This window comes from Abrus precatorius, unplaced genomic scaffold, assembly GCF_003935025.1.
Source record: "Abrus precatorius isolate BTA unplaced genomic scaffold, Abrus_2018 Scaffold11, whole genome shotgun sequence".
Lineage (NCBI taxonomy): Eukaryota > Viridiplantae > Streptophyta > Magnoliopsida > Fabales > Fabaceae > Abrus > Abrus precatorius.
In genome coordinates this window covers 28,761,168-28,773,811 of record NW_020874303.1, presented here as the reverse complement: position 1 = coordinate 28,773,811, position 12,644 = coordinate 28,761,168, and the positions used below count along the sequence as shown (strand labels likewise).

Here is a 12,644-nt window from a genome sequence, read left to right as displayed (position 1 = left end):
CCTTCTCTCAATGAATTAAGTGATCGGAGATGCTCTTGGAAATGCAACTGAGAAGCATAATGGCTCGGCGCTGGGATTGAAAGAACATTAGGAATTGCAATATGCAGTTTAGTTGTGTTTCTGATTTAAATTTGAACATCTGTCATTCATATTATGTATGCAGCATTTGTGTCCTATTCACCATTCTTCAACAAATTTTCCCAAATACGCCCAAGGAATATAAAAATGAAGTGAGTATTCTCCTCGAAATTTGGTTAAAATGTTTGGACGAGGGCTGTTAATAATTCTTTTCACCACTCCTAATTATTAAATGAAATTTATTAAAAACTATAAAAATATGAATAACAATCAATAGTTAATAATTAAAAATTTTGTTTAAATTAATATATTAAAGAATGTGTAACATAATATACTATCGATATCATTAGAGCATTTTTTTTTCATTTTTTATTTTTTGTTAATATACATTTTAGGTTTCTCTAGCTTAAGGAAATTTAAAAATTTTCAAGACTCAAAATTTGAACCGTTATCATCTTACATGTATTATACTAATTCTAACCACTTGAGTTATCCTGCAAAGATTTTCTTAAACTGCAGTCAAAGTCTGCAACAGGAAACAACAAAAATGAAGTCCAACTCGCAGTAGATAAAAGCCTGGCACATCAAACTAGTACTTGATGGCCCAAAATCCTTCTTAATAAAATAAAATTTCGAACAAAACAGATTTCGACAGAAAAAACAATTAAATCTAATAATGTATAAAAAATTAAATTAGGCAAGGAAAGAATTAAATAACTATGGTAATTAGTGGGTACTAGAGAGATTTGAGTTATTTTTGTCAGATGAGAAGATAAGTTAAAATATTATTGTCAATGTTATGCTAAAAGAAGAGGCATGGTAATGAAAATGGTTAGCGAGGAGGGAGTTTTGGATGTAAAAGTAAAGGCCAAAGATGGAGACGGAGATGCAAATAATTCCATGCATTGTGCCGACACTGATTAGTATGTAATGTAATGTGGGTGCTACAACTCCTTCTGTGCTTAGGGAGCCCAGTCTGACACCAAACGTGATTGTACCTTCTACCTTTCAGTCATTACAGTCAATTTATAGGTTAAATTAAAGCACAAGTTGCTCAATTATTTATTTAATTTTTTTATACTTTAAAAATTTACTTATAACGTTTTAAATTAAATGAATCTCTAACCATTCTGTTATTTTTAAAAAAATAATTCAGTAAATTATTGATTAATTAAATTAGCAACTTAATTGAATTCTATCTTTGACAAAACCTTAGTGAAAAATTTTATTAAAAATGATTAAAAAACTCAAGAATCTAACTTTAAATTTTTTTTTAAAAGATAACCTCGTTTAGTAACTTACAAATATTTCATATTTAACCTTCTTTTAAACAACAAAACGCTTCAAATTAACCTCATAAATGGAACTTACTTTTAACATTTGAACCTATATATATATATATATTTTATTTTTTTTCAAATACCCTCACGTTTGTTGATCGATCGTGATTAACTTTCATAAAAATATACAAACTCAATTTTGAAACTAATTCTTTCAACGTGAATCCTTCACAATAACAGCCAAAGGCAATAGTGAAACTAGTAACCATTTTTTTTCCTTCATCAGAGGATGTTCTAAGAAAACATCAATCCAAAGTTTAACTATCTTCAAACGAAAAAATAAAAGGAAAATTACAACTGTTCCAGTGCTTTTGCTAGTAATAGACATTACAAACATACGAAATGGCATTTTTCTAAAATATGCCCAGGAAATTACAAGAAGCATTTGCTTCAAATCAGAAATAACTAAGTGACCAAAGGGACTGAAACAATGAAGAAGGGAACAAAAAAAATGTAAAACAAAAGGAAAAATAGTACAAATTGAAATCCACTATTGAATTGGTGTGACTACCGCTTCCGCTCCATCTTTGCTTTAAGGAAGAAAAAAGAAAAGAAAGAATCATCATAAATCTCAAATGTACACAATCATACTGAATTTATATTTTATTGTTCGCCAGGAAGTGCAGCAGAGATCCAATCAGAAGCTGCCATTTGAATATCAGTTTCAACATGGGGAGAAAGAGAAAGTGGAGTCACTGCAACCTGTTCCTCCAGATCACATGCAAGAATCAGCATGCCCGCATTCAGAAAATTAAAAAACGGAAAAAACTATGTTAATTGAAAACAATAATTGATCGTTCCAACTTACATATCCGCTTTCAACTGCCCTGTAATCCAGATCATCATCTGTTTCTTCCTGCTTATTGTCCAAAAACTGAAAGATACAAAGGTAGAATATAGCTAATTCACTTGCACAAACAATTTATAATTATTGAATAGATATACCAATATAACATGCAAATGCAGGGGGAAATTAGCAATGAACCATATATGCAGGGAAGTGTCACAAGTAAGATGTAGAACAGTAGATGAACAGAAGAATGCAGATAAAATATGAAACAAGTTTTTACAATAATCCCTTCTTCACATGTTGCTATCTTCGTACTCAACATGGAAAAACAGATTAACTTCCACATTAACGCATGATGATAGCAAACTTCATTGAAGGTTTGTTATTACTCCTATTTACCTCTAGTCTGAAGTACTTCTTGACCCTGTTGGAATCAGGTTTTCCTGCAGCTCCAATTGATTCAATAACTTCCAAATTCTTTTTCTGAGTAGCCAACCGTCGAGCTGCACCCTGGAGTAGACAAATATGAAGAAGATTCGTGTATCAGCATTATTAGATTAAATGCATTAAAATTCCTTCAGATTACAGAAAACATAAAGACATGATTTCTAAGTATGCAAAACACCTACAGCTGCGGATGCATCTCGGCCAAGCTGCGCAAACTGAAGACCAAGGCCTCCTTGTTGATTGGCCAAGAAATGACCAGTTGGATAGCGGCTAGTTGAAACAGCAAGCCAGTTTGGAGTGGATCTCCACATACTTTGTTTGGTCAATTTGAAGCCCTATCAATAAAATGATACCATTTGATCCGTGTAAACAAAATCTCCAAAGAGAAAGATACAATTATGAAATATTTTAAATCATTAGAAACTAATCAGCCAAGAATTTTAACATGCACATTGCATACTAAATTATTCACAACATATGCCCCAAGTCCTAGATCATTTGCATAATACAGCAAAACATTTGAAAAACATAACCCAATATATATAATAAAATTTGCACACCTTGTTACTCGAAGGTGACGTGGGAATTTCTATATTTAGAAAGCAGCTTTTGGGAAAAGTTCCCTTTTCAACATCCCTAATAGCTGCGTTTATTAATGGTAAACAGACTGATGCTGCATCCTTGAAATCAGTTTCTTGACTTTCGTCCTTCTTCCTACAGCAGGATAGCAGGATATGATATCGATTCATAATGTTTTTCAGCACAGTTAAAGCTGAATGTATAGAGTCATCAATTTACCAGTTTAATGATATTGATAATGATGGTACACCACATAATAATGCCTCCCTCGCCCCAGCAACAACCCCTGAGTAGAACCTGGTCATTTTAAAGTATGAGATCAACACAGGTCAACACATAGGGCTGCAAATTCTGGATAATATATGCAAGAGGGAAGGTGGGGAGATTGTATACCCACTTAGATCTATATGGTTATCTATAACCAAAAGTAAACCAACTTACATGAGATGACCACAGCTCAATCCCCGGTTAATCCCACTAATAACCTGAAATTCAAACGACACTTTCATTCATAAATCTTCAGTACTTCATTATGAGAACAGGCACACACTTAATTTTTAGTGTTATAATATAAATGCTAACCAGCATGGGCTTTGACCACGAAAACAATGCTCCAGACAATGCTAGCGAAACACAATCCACGGGAGTTCCTAAATTATAAATAATAAAACAAGAACAACTTCGTGTAACTGCGTTGATAAACCAACCCACAGATCAATACAAAAATTAATAGGTAGAAGTCCTCAATTTCCATCGATGATGATGATTTTTATTTTTCAGTGCAACAAAATAAGACCAGTACATCCACATCATGTATGGAACAAGTTAACATAAACTTGATACATAGAAAAGGAAGGAAAACAGATATAATTGAAGTGACACCTGAAATCTCAAAGGCCATAGCACCATTAATTTTGGCAGAAGCAGCTTCCACAGTTTCTCGTAGAGTAACAGAGTGCCCCGAAACCGATTTGTCCCTAAAGCAACCATTTTAGCAACTAACAAATTACAAACACACCCCAGATTCAATAACACCACGAAACAGGCACAGCATGAAAAAATTTGCAAACTTCGAACGAAACAAACAAACCCCAAGAGCAGAAAAAGAAAATCAGTGCATTGCATCGAAGCGAAGAAAGAGAAGAGAAAAAGAAGACCCACGATTGAGGAACGCAAACATGGACATTGTAGAGGCCTTGTTGAACGAGAGCTTCAACGAGGTGCGTGAGGCCAGGGGATTCAACGCCATCGCTATTGGTAACCAACACAATAGGCTTGGAAGCATCGAATTCGACAGAATCCCCGGTGGATTGTGCGGCATTGTCGTTGGATTGGTCGTGTTCTTGTTTTTCTTCTTCTTGTTGTTGTTGTTGGGCCCCTTTTCTGTTGAGAAGCGCTTCTTGCAGATTGGAAACGAGGCCCGGTGGCATCATCTTGCAACGACGTCGTTGCGCCGAAACGACGAGGAATTGAAAGTTAGGAAGATTGAAAAACCCTAATAACGGAAGAGAAAGGGAAAAGAAGAAGGAGAAAAAGGGGGCAATAAAGCGCTTAAAATGAAAAGGAAGTGTTACACAAATTGGATAGACGATGAAATGATGATAGACCGCTTCTAACGCCGTTTACGTGGAAACACAACACAGTCAGAGAGAGAGAGAATTAGGGAAAATTATAATAAAAATGTTTTAGCAAAATAAAGAGGAATGAAGAAGGAAGAGTGATGGAACAGCCTTGACTAAGGCAATGCCATTGTTTAATATGTAAAATTTCAATTATAGATGTGAAGATCAAATTAATTATTGATGTGCTGTTTCTTTTTTTGACGTCTTACTAGAATCTTGTTATCATGGAAATGATACAAACAAGAATAATTATTACACTCAGGAAATTTTGTTTTCATGACGTCAATCTTGCACTTCAATGCAAAAATGTTTAATAAACTTGATGACTGAATCTACTACCTGAAATTTAAGGCCCTTATTTGCCCAGCTATATTCAGAAAATAAATTAAAAGTTATGCATTATTTAAATAGATAAAATTAAAAAATGTAAAGAACATAAATAAATATATTTTTATCCTTAAACAAATAAAAAATGATTTTCTCTCACGGGATTCACTCTCATTTTTAAATTTGGTCAAGCTAGTTAAATTGTCTATTTTATCGAATCTCTAATTTTCATTCTTTTCTGTTGATTCTATTTATGCCAAAACAAATAACGCATTCGTGAATATTTTATGATTATTGGCATTTCTTGTGTTATTTGAAGTATTTCACTGAGTGATGTTCATAAATATGTTGCACCTCTTTCGAATGATGCCTAATGTCAATTTAAATTTTTGAATGGTAGGTCAATCAGGTAAAAAAGGCGAGATTTAATATATTATATTTGTTACATGTTTAAATTTACTTTTTTTAATGAAAAATAACTTTATTTTATAACTTTCTTCATAAATTTTCATATATATTTTTTTAAAGACTAAAGACAAATTAACATAACCGCACACTAGTTATGCATATGTCGTTTGTTTTTTTTATGCAAAAATTTTATAAAAAATGAAATTTCGATGTCCAATCCGTGAAAATGAGATTGGAAAAGGATGAGAGGTGGCACAGGATGGCGTCATGAAAGAACAAGTCAACATGGTATAATGTCAGGCATTACAAAAGAGGTGCATGTCGTGTAGCCAACGATGATTACAATGATAGGAGATACAACCAAAAATATTAATTAGTGCTTATCCGATCTGAATCTGATAAGACTTTTGTTTGGAGGATTTTAAACTTTGTTTACGAATTAATGGCATGGAAAGTATGGACATGATTAAAGGCAATTTTCTCAGAAAATAATAAATATTCTTCATGGGATGATTTGGGTTAACATATTTCGCATGCAAAAATTATTTCCAACACCCCATTATATTATAATTTAACGTATTCCTTACCATAAGATTACTTTTTTTAACAGTTATTTTGATGCATTCTTTTATTATTAAGTCGCATTTCACGGTTACTCATTAATTAAAAAATTGATTTTTAATGCTTTAAAAAATGCATAATAAAAAATTAATAATAATTTTTATAAAAATATATTCCACAATTTTTCGTAATATATCCTTAAGCACATTAAAAAAATAGCGATTCAAAACACTAGTATTAAACATGGCCAGATAATAAAAAATATATTTAGAATATACTTGGAAAAAGTATTGATTATATTTACATACCACCAAACCTTCAAATTAACAAAGAAAAACACAATAGTACGATGAAATGACTTTGTTTAAATACAACGGTCATCAGAAAGTTTTTCTTCTGAAGTTTATGTTTATATAATAACGAGCTTTGTTTTCTCCGCGGACAGCTTGCGAAATCATGTATCAGTACCCACGTCAATTTATAAGATGTACTATTGTTTTATAGTGCGTGATATTGTTTGGTAACTCCTGTGCCATGCAAGCGTAGTAGCTCAAATGAGGCTATTGTGTAAATATGTAATTTCACGTTGCGATAAAGATGAATTGGTATACCAAAAAGCGATAGTTGACAGAAAATGGAAGGCAAGTTCACTTTTAGCCTTGCCTACACGTATTATGCGATATTCCAAGTCCCATTCTTCATCTTGATATTCATGCAAAAACTTTTTTGACAAAGAAAATCTTAGGTTCATGCTATTGGAGGCAAAGCTAAAGATTCTTATATTGAAGCAACAATTCCTGAGTCAAACTAATACTTACATAAAGGACAAGTAAAACATGTCAACGAGGTAGTAATTTAATCAAAGGATAACGAGCACCTTTTGTCACATGTTTCCAGTGCCCATCATGAGTTACCCCTACCCTTTCGTTTCCTAGCTCTACTTCTCAAAGCTGACACACGGGCCCTGTTCTGAGTCTCCTGAAATGAAAAGACCAGCTTAGTTTCCCAAAAAGCAAAAGCGTGTAAAACAACACCGTCATAACTCACCCTTGATACAATCATATGTTTCAGGGCTGCAACTAACTCAAACAAATATTCATAAGCTGCCTTGTGTGGCTCCTGCAAAAAGAACCTTCGGTTTAGGACTAGCCATATGAGCAAAGATGTCGGTAGATCATATATGACGCTACCTGAATATTGGAAGGCAGAGGCAATCCTTCCACCAATGGAGCCCTTGGAACCTCCACAACGTGAGTACCACCTGAACCATCAGGTAGCTGAACACTCCAACATGGAGCATTATATATGCCTAATGCCCCAAAGTCAAACTCGGGTCTCATGATCCCATCTGGATAAAATCTTTCAGGTGCAGAAAAGGCAGAGGTTGAGGCCTGGACGTGTTTATCAACAAAAGTAAGCTGGTTCAATGTTTTCATCTTTAGCACGCAATACAACATAATGATGAGAAATTTTATGTTGCTACTAATCCAGTGACCTAAAAATCCACGATTCAAACTGATAAAGACGTAAATTAACATTCAGATTCAATCTCACCCTTCAAAAATATCGTTCATCTCTTCAAATATCAACAAACAAGAGACTAAAAATTGAACTAATTTTTCAAGTTAACAGAATGTAAAGCTTGACAGACATTAACAGCCAAATGGCTATATGAAGTGATAAATGCAGATTGTCTACTATTAGAAATTCCAATGCTCTTACACAGAATTATACCCATGCATCCTATAGTTATCACATGAAAAGGAAAGCTGAGGAGCACTTCTGGAAAAATCTATTTGCTAACATACACTTTGAGAAGAGTCTAGTTTACTCGAGTCCATGTCATTAGCATCTAAATCAACATAAGGATCCACCTGGGAAGCAAGCGATACAAAAGTCAGACACAGTTAACAAAAGATGATAAATATCATTTTAATAATTTTTTTATTATTAATATGCATTTAAATGTTTATCTTCTATGCACAGGACAATTCCCACATACTAAAATATTCTACCATATAAATTCTCTTTATACCCATAATTTTCTAAATTGATTACTCAATGATTTTTATTAGTATTCTCCACATTCAATGCAAATCTTATTTTCATCCCATTTTAAGTTAACCCCAGTTAGGATTTGATCCCTTACAGTAGAAAAGAAAATACATCATGCAGATTTTGTACATTTAAGCAGATAAGAACTCATTACCGTCGGTCTTTCTGCTGATTTGAACGAGTGAAAGGATGGTTTAGCAAAATCAGGCGACTTCAACACTGCATATGCCCCCTCATTGTAATATCTCCTTTTACCAAACTGCAACATAGAAGACCTTTAAATAGATATAATAATTTATATGCTAAAGATCTCAAAGTCATACTACTTATAACAAGCTACATTTCATCACTCAAAAACAAAAGTGCATGAGATGTCAACAGTATAACAATTCCCATGTGAAGAGTTACTAGTGAAATGCATACCACAAGTTTATTATGTAGAATTTTCCATTATTTAAATGATAAATCATTTGAAAACACGCATTCCAACATACTGGATTTCTAAACAAACATTGGATCCACTAGGAGAAATTCTGACCAACCTAATTCGCAACAGTGGGAACTGCATAAACTGAATGCCAATAATACATATATGCTAGCATATATGACTATGGCTGAGCTTATGTGTTTCCAAAAAAACATTCAGTGAAGCCATTTCAAATTTTCAACTATTCAACCAAAGTACTAAGAATTATGAAATTGTGAGGGAAAATGCTACAGCTGCAACAAATGCAAAACCTTTGAATAAAGGGATTGGATAGTATTAAAAAATTGCTAGTTGCATATGCAAAATTGAACCTGTGGGTAATCTGGAGCACTAAAAAGTGTATATAGTTTTCCCGATTCTCCATCATGATCTAAGCTGTATCCACTCAACATATCCCCAAAAGCATCTCTACCAGCCCTTGCATCAGGTCCTTCATGTGATCTGATAATCAGCTATGCAGCAAGAATAATATTTACTAAGAGTAAGAATACTAAGTAGTCAAATAATCTTTACTAACTTATACTGGTTCTTTATATACATCTAAACATGCAATTCAGCTTGAACAATGAAAGGTATCATTGATGACAACTTGTGATAACAGCAATTCCAAACATCTTATAACAAGCTTAAGCATGGGATTGTAGTGATTCCATTCTTGGTGATCAGAGTGAAATAAATCAACAATATAAATGAAATCATTACTCCCCTGTAAAGGGGTAATTCATGATAAAGGAAATGAGGAACAAAACAAACCAAGTGCATAAAAATTCAAAAAGTGAATACTTCAATTTTTGGGCTGGAATATGAAAGGATGATTATAATGTATATAATTTCAGTTAATATTAAACTTACTGATTCTGGGAATATGAAAGGAAAGAAGAAAAGTAGGAAAACTATGCTTAAACAAAGAAAATAAGAAAAAAAGGGGGCAAGGACAGGAATTAGTCTGGGTTTGAAGCTTTTCATGTTGGGGCAAGGTCAATCCAGATCAAGGGTTTTGGGTCAGCAACAGCTCAAGTGCCCCTTTAAAAAGTAAGGTTTCCAAAATGCAACCAGTGAGGTAACCCATTAGGGCAGATGACAAAAATTCTCCTGATGCAGCATCGAAGGCCTCTAACATCATGCCCTGGACACACTGATGAGTTAGAGACCAGGTGAATCCTGTGAAGATACAACATAGAAGTGCAGACTTCTGAGGTGACTGGAAGCCTATAAATAGTAGGAATGGGGAACTGCAACCTGTATGGACCAAATTCATATTGCTTATTCCCTTTCTAATAAGAACACATTACGGTTTTGGCTATCCTTTTCTCTCAGCCTCCAGTCTGACACACTGACTATATGATGTAGAGGGAGAAACCCAGTAAAATAATGAAACAGACATGCTTTATTCTCCAAAACAATAGGAAGACAGCCTATAAAATTCTTTGACTAGAGGATACTGACAACGTCAAAATATCATGGCTATAAAATTCTTGGTACTATACTACTATAGTCAAATTATAATTTTGAATATTACCTTTAAATTATGCTGCTTTAAGAATGCCTCAGTGCAATCAGGACCCCACCATAAACCAAATTTTTGACCTGAATTATCCCTCAGACCATCCATGTCAGATGGTTTTGACCACACAACGTCACTCAATAATATGTTAGGACCTTCATAAGGGGAATCTACATAAGTTCTTTTAACTTCAGATAACTCAGTTAAGGAACCAAGATCCATGTTCTGTGTCTTCTTCCATTTCGATTTGTGTGAAGGGGTTGCATATATGCTACGGAAAAGCCCTCCATGAGTAATATAAACGCAGTTGGCAATAACTGAAGCTAATGGAAGCTCCTTGAAACACTCTAGGAATTTGTTGTAGACATCTTCACCTTGATCACCATATTTGGTCGATACCTCTTTCTTAAAACCATATCTTGCAGTACAATATCTTGATTCATGATTTCCACGAAGTAGATATACTCTATGAGGCATCAAGACCTGAATATGCAATGGCAGATTTTACAAACTGATAATAATCAGGGAGTAATATATAAGTATTCTTTTTGGTCACCATAATAGTTATGAAGTCATACAAATATTTCTAAACAGTAGTATTCTGTGGTTTTTTTTCCCTCCTGGTGAATATACTACAACAAGGCAACAACCACCAACAAAACCATGAAGAATCTCAACATTTATTAAGTTTCACAGCCATCACCTTACCTTCCAAGCCAGTAAGACCAATAATACTTCAATTCCCCATGCTCCATTATCTACATAATTTCCATTGAAAACATAAATCTGGTTCTCAGAGGGCACTCCTGCATGCTTCATTAGAAACATTAAATCATGAAACTGCCCATGTATACCACCTACTACAATGACTCTTGAGTCTTCTCCTAGACAATTAACCTCCACACAGTTTGGTTCTTTACATAAAATACTGCAAGCAGCATCTGTCAATTTCTCCACCAACATGGTTGGCACAACATGACAGAATCCAGATGGCAACATCTTCCGTGAAACCTGCTCAAGCATGAACATCATGTCCTGAACCCACTCTATGGTGACACAATCATCAGGGGGCCACATAAGAAGTTGCTGAAAGCATGGTGGTAACAGAGACTCCTGTACTTCATCTATCCCATTTTCAAATCTTAAAACATGTTCCATGTCCAATATCTCATCTTCATTTGTCATACTTTGTGCCCCATCAATCAGGGCATCCCCATTGCTAATCTTAGTTGACTCAACCATGGCACTATCTCTCACCCCTTCATCCACAAAGCCAACCTGTAAAACTGAACAATGTACCTTAAAGAGAAATCTTAAATACAGAGAAAAGGAAACAAGTTATAATAATAATAATAATAATAATAATAATAAAATAGCAAGGAGTATTAACCTCTTACTTGTTCTTCAAGTAAGTCAGGCCTAGTTATTGTAACTCTAGGTTGTTTATCAATAATCCCATGCGCGATTTCTTTCATCCTCATGACTAAATGCATCCTCTGGTCATCCAATCCTTCAAAGGACATCCTACTAAATATTTGAATGATATCCCTGGACGCACACACCTGCAAACTGCATCAAGTCAACTAAGAGAGGGAGAGATAAAATATCATCAATCACATAATCCATCGCAAATCAATCAATGAAGGAATTTGCGTGAACCATTTTCTCAATGCTGTAGCGCAAGGCAGTAATCACATCATTCTTGGTCACCTGTAAATAACACCCAATTTATGAGTGAATGTTCAGCAAGACAACAAAAATTGTCAAAAAAACACAGTAGCTGTTTATCTCTCTTAATCTTACCTTTCTATCTCGATCATCAACAACCCCACGTGCTATCTCTCTCATCATCACTAAGGAATGAACTTGCTGGTCATCTAAATTTACCAATGACATTGAATTTATTCCTTCTAGAATCTTCTGGCACCCACTCCTTATTCTCTCTTTGTGGTGGTCCATTACTAGAACCCAAATAGATAACTACATTAACTGTCACAAGCAACAACCAAAATACCCTGATGAACACTTTCACTCAAACTGACATCAAGATAGTTATAATAACAGAATAATGCAAATCCGAATTAGATGAATCAGGTATAGCAAACACCTCACACCTGGAATAACCTACTTTCTTCACTCCAATGCGAAAGCCCGTAGCATGAACGAAGGTATTTGAGTTGAGCAAACTCTACTGTTTTTTTTTTCTTTTGTATTTCTTGAAATTGGAAATTTGCGTGCCCTAATTAGGGTATGGCTGCAATAGGAGCTTCAAACCATTCGCTTTATGCTGAGCGACGCATGTTTCCCGAGTGGAATGAAGATTAGGGTTTGGTTGATGGTGATTCACTTATTCTAACGCAGAATAGAAATATGATTAAAATTGATAAAACAAAAACAAATGGCGGAAATGATATTATTGATAATTAATAATAACAAAATTAATCTA

General features: G+C 34.2%; 2 protein-coding genes across 7 annotated transcripts; both read right to left on the bottom strand.

The window, feature by feature from the left end:
* Nucleotides 1-1,722: 1,722 nt before the first annotated feature.
* Nucleotides 1,723-4,881, bottom strand: LOC113854909 (5'-nucleotidase SurE). The gene is made up of 11 exons (XM_027486238.1): nucleotides 4,842-4,881; nucleotides 4,396-4,729; nucleotides 4,117-4,211; nucleotides 3,817-3,884; nucleotides 3,676-3,719; nucleotides 3,454-3,531; nucleotides 3,216-3,369; nucleotides 2,838-2,990; nucleotides 2,608-2,718; nucleotides 2,227-2,292; nucleotides 1,723-2,120 (listed from the first exon to the last, which is right to left on the bottom strand). Exons 2-11 carry the CDS (start codon nucleotides 4,665-4,667, stop codon nucleotides 2,022-2,024), a joined length of 1,140 nt encoding a protein of 379 aa, XP_027342039.1. The 5' UTR covers nucleotides 4,668-4,729; nucleotides 4,842-4,881; the 3' UTR covers nucleotides 1,723-2,021.
* A 2,000-nt stretch (nucleotides 4,882-6,881) lies between these two features.
* Nucleotides 6,882-12,514, bottom strand: LOC113854908 (serine/threonine-protein phosphatase 7-like). Of its 6 annotated transcripts, none has more exons than XM_027486236.1 (12): nucleotides 12,313-12,514; nucleotides 12,002-12,187; nucleotides 11,858-11,908; nucleotides 11,589-11,760; nucleotides 10,907-11,476; nucleotides 10,214-10,681; nucleotides 9,006-9,146; nucleotides 8,362-8,466; nucleotides 7,961-8,026; nucleotides 7,343-7,543; nucleotides 7,200-7,271; nucleotides 6,882-7,130 (listed from the first exon to the last, which is right to left on the bottom strand). In XM_027486236.1, the coding sequence occupies exons 5-12, from the start codon at nucleotides 11,438-11,440 to the stop codon at nucleotides 7,056-7,058; spliced, it is 1,662 nt and encodes a 553-aa protein (XP_027342037.1). In that variant the 5' UTR covers nucleotides 11,441-11,476; nucleotides 11,589-11,760; nucleotides 11,858-11,908; nucleotides 12,002-12,187; nucleotides 12,313-12,514; the 3' UTR covers nucleotides 6,882-7,055. The 6 variants fall into 6 exon arrangements, 5 of the variants coding, with proteins under 5 accessions (XP_027342037.1, XP_027342034.1, XP_027342035.1 ...); XM_027486233.1 differs by having other exon boundaries at nucleotides 6,968-7,130; nucleotides 11,596-11,760; nucleotides 12,313-12,426; XM_027486234.1 differs by lacking the exon at nucleotides 12,313-12,514 and having other exon boundaries at nucleotides 6,968-7,130; nucleotides 11,596-11,781; nucleotides 12,002-12,081.
* Between the last annotated feature and the right edge of the window lie 130 nt (nucleotides 12,515-12,644).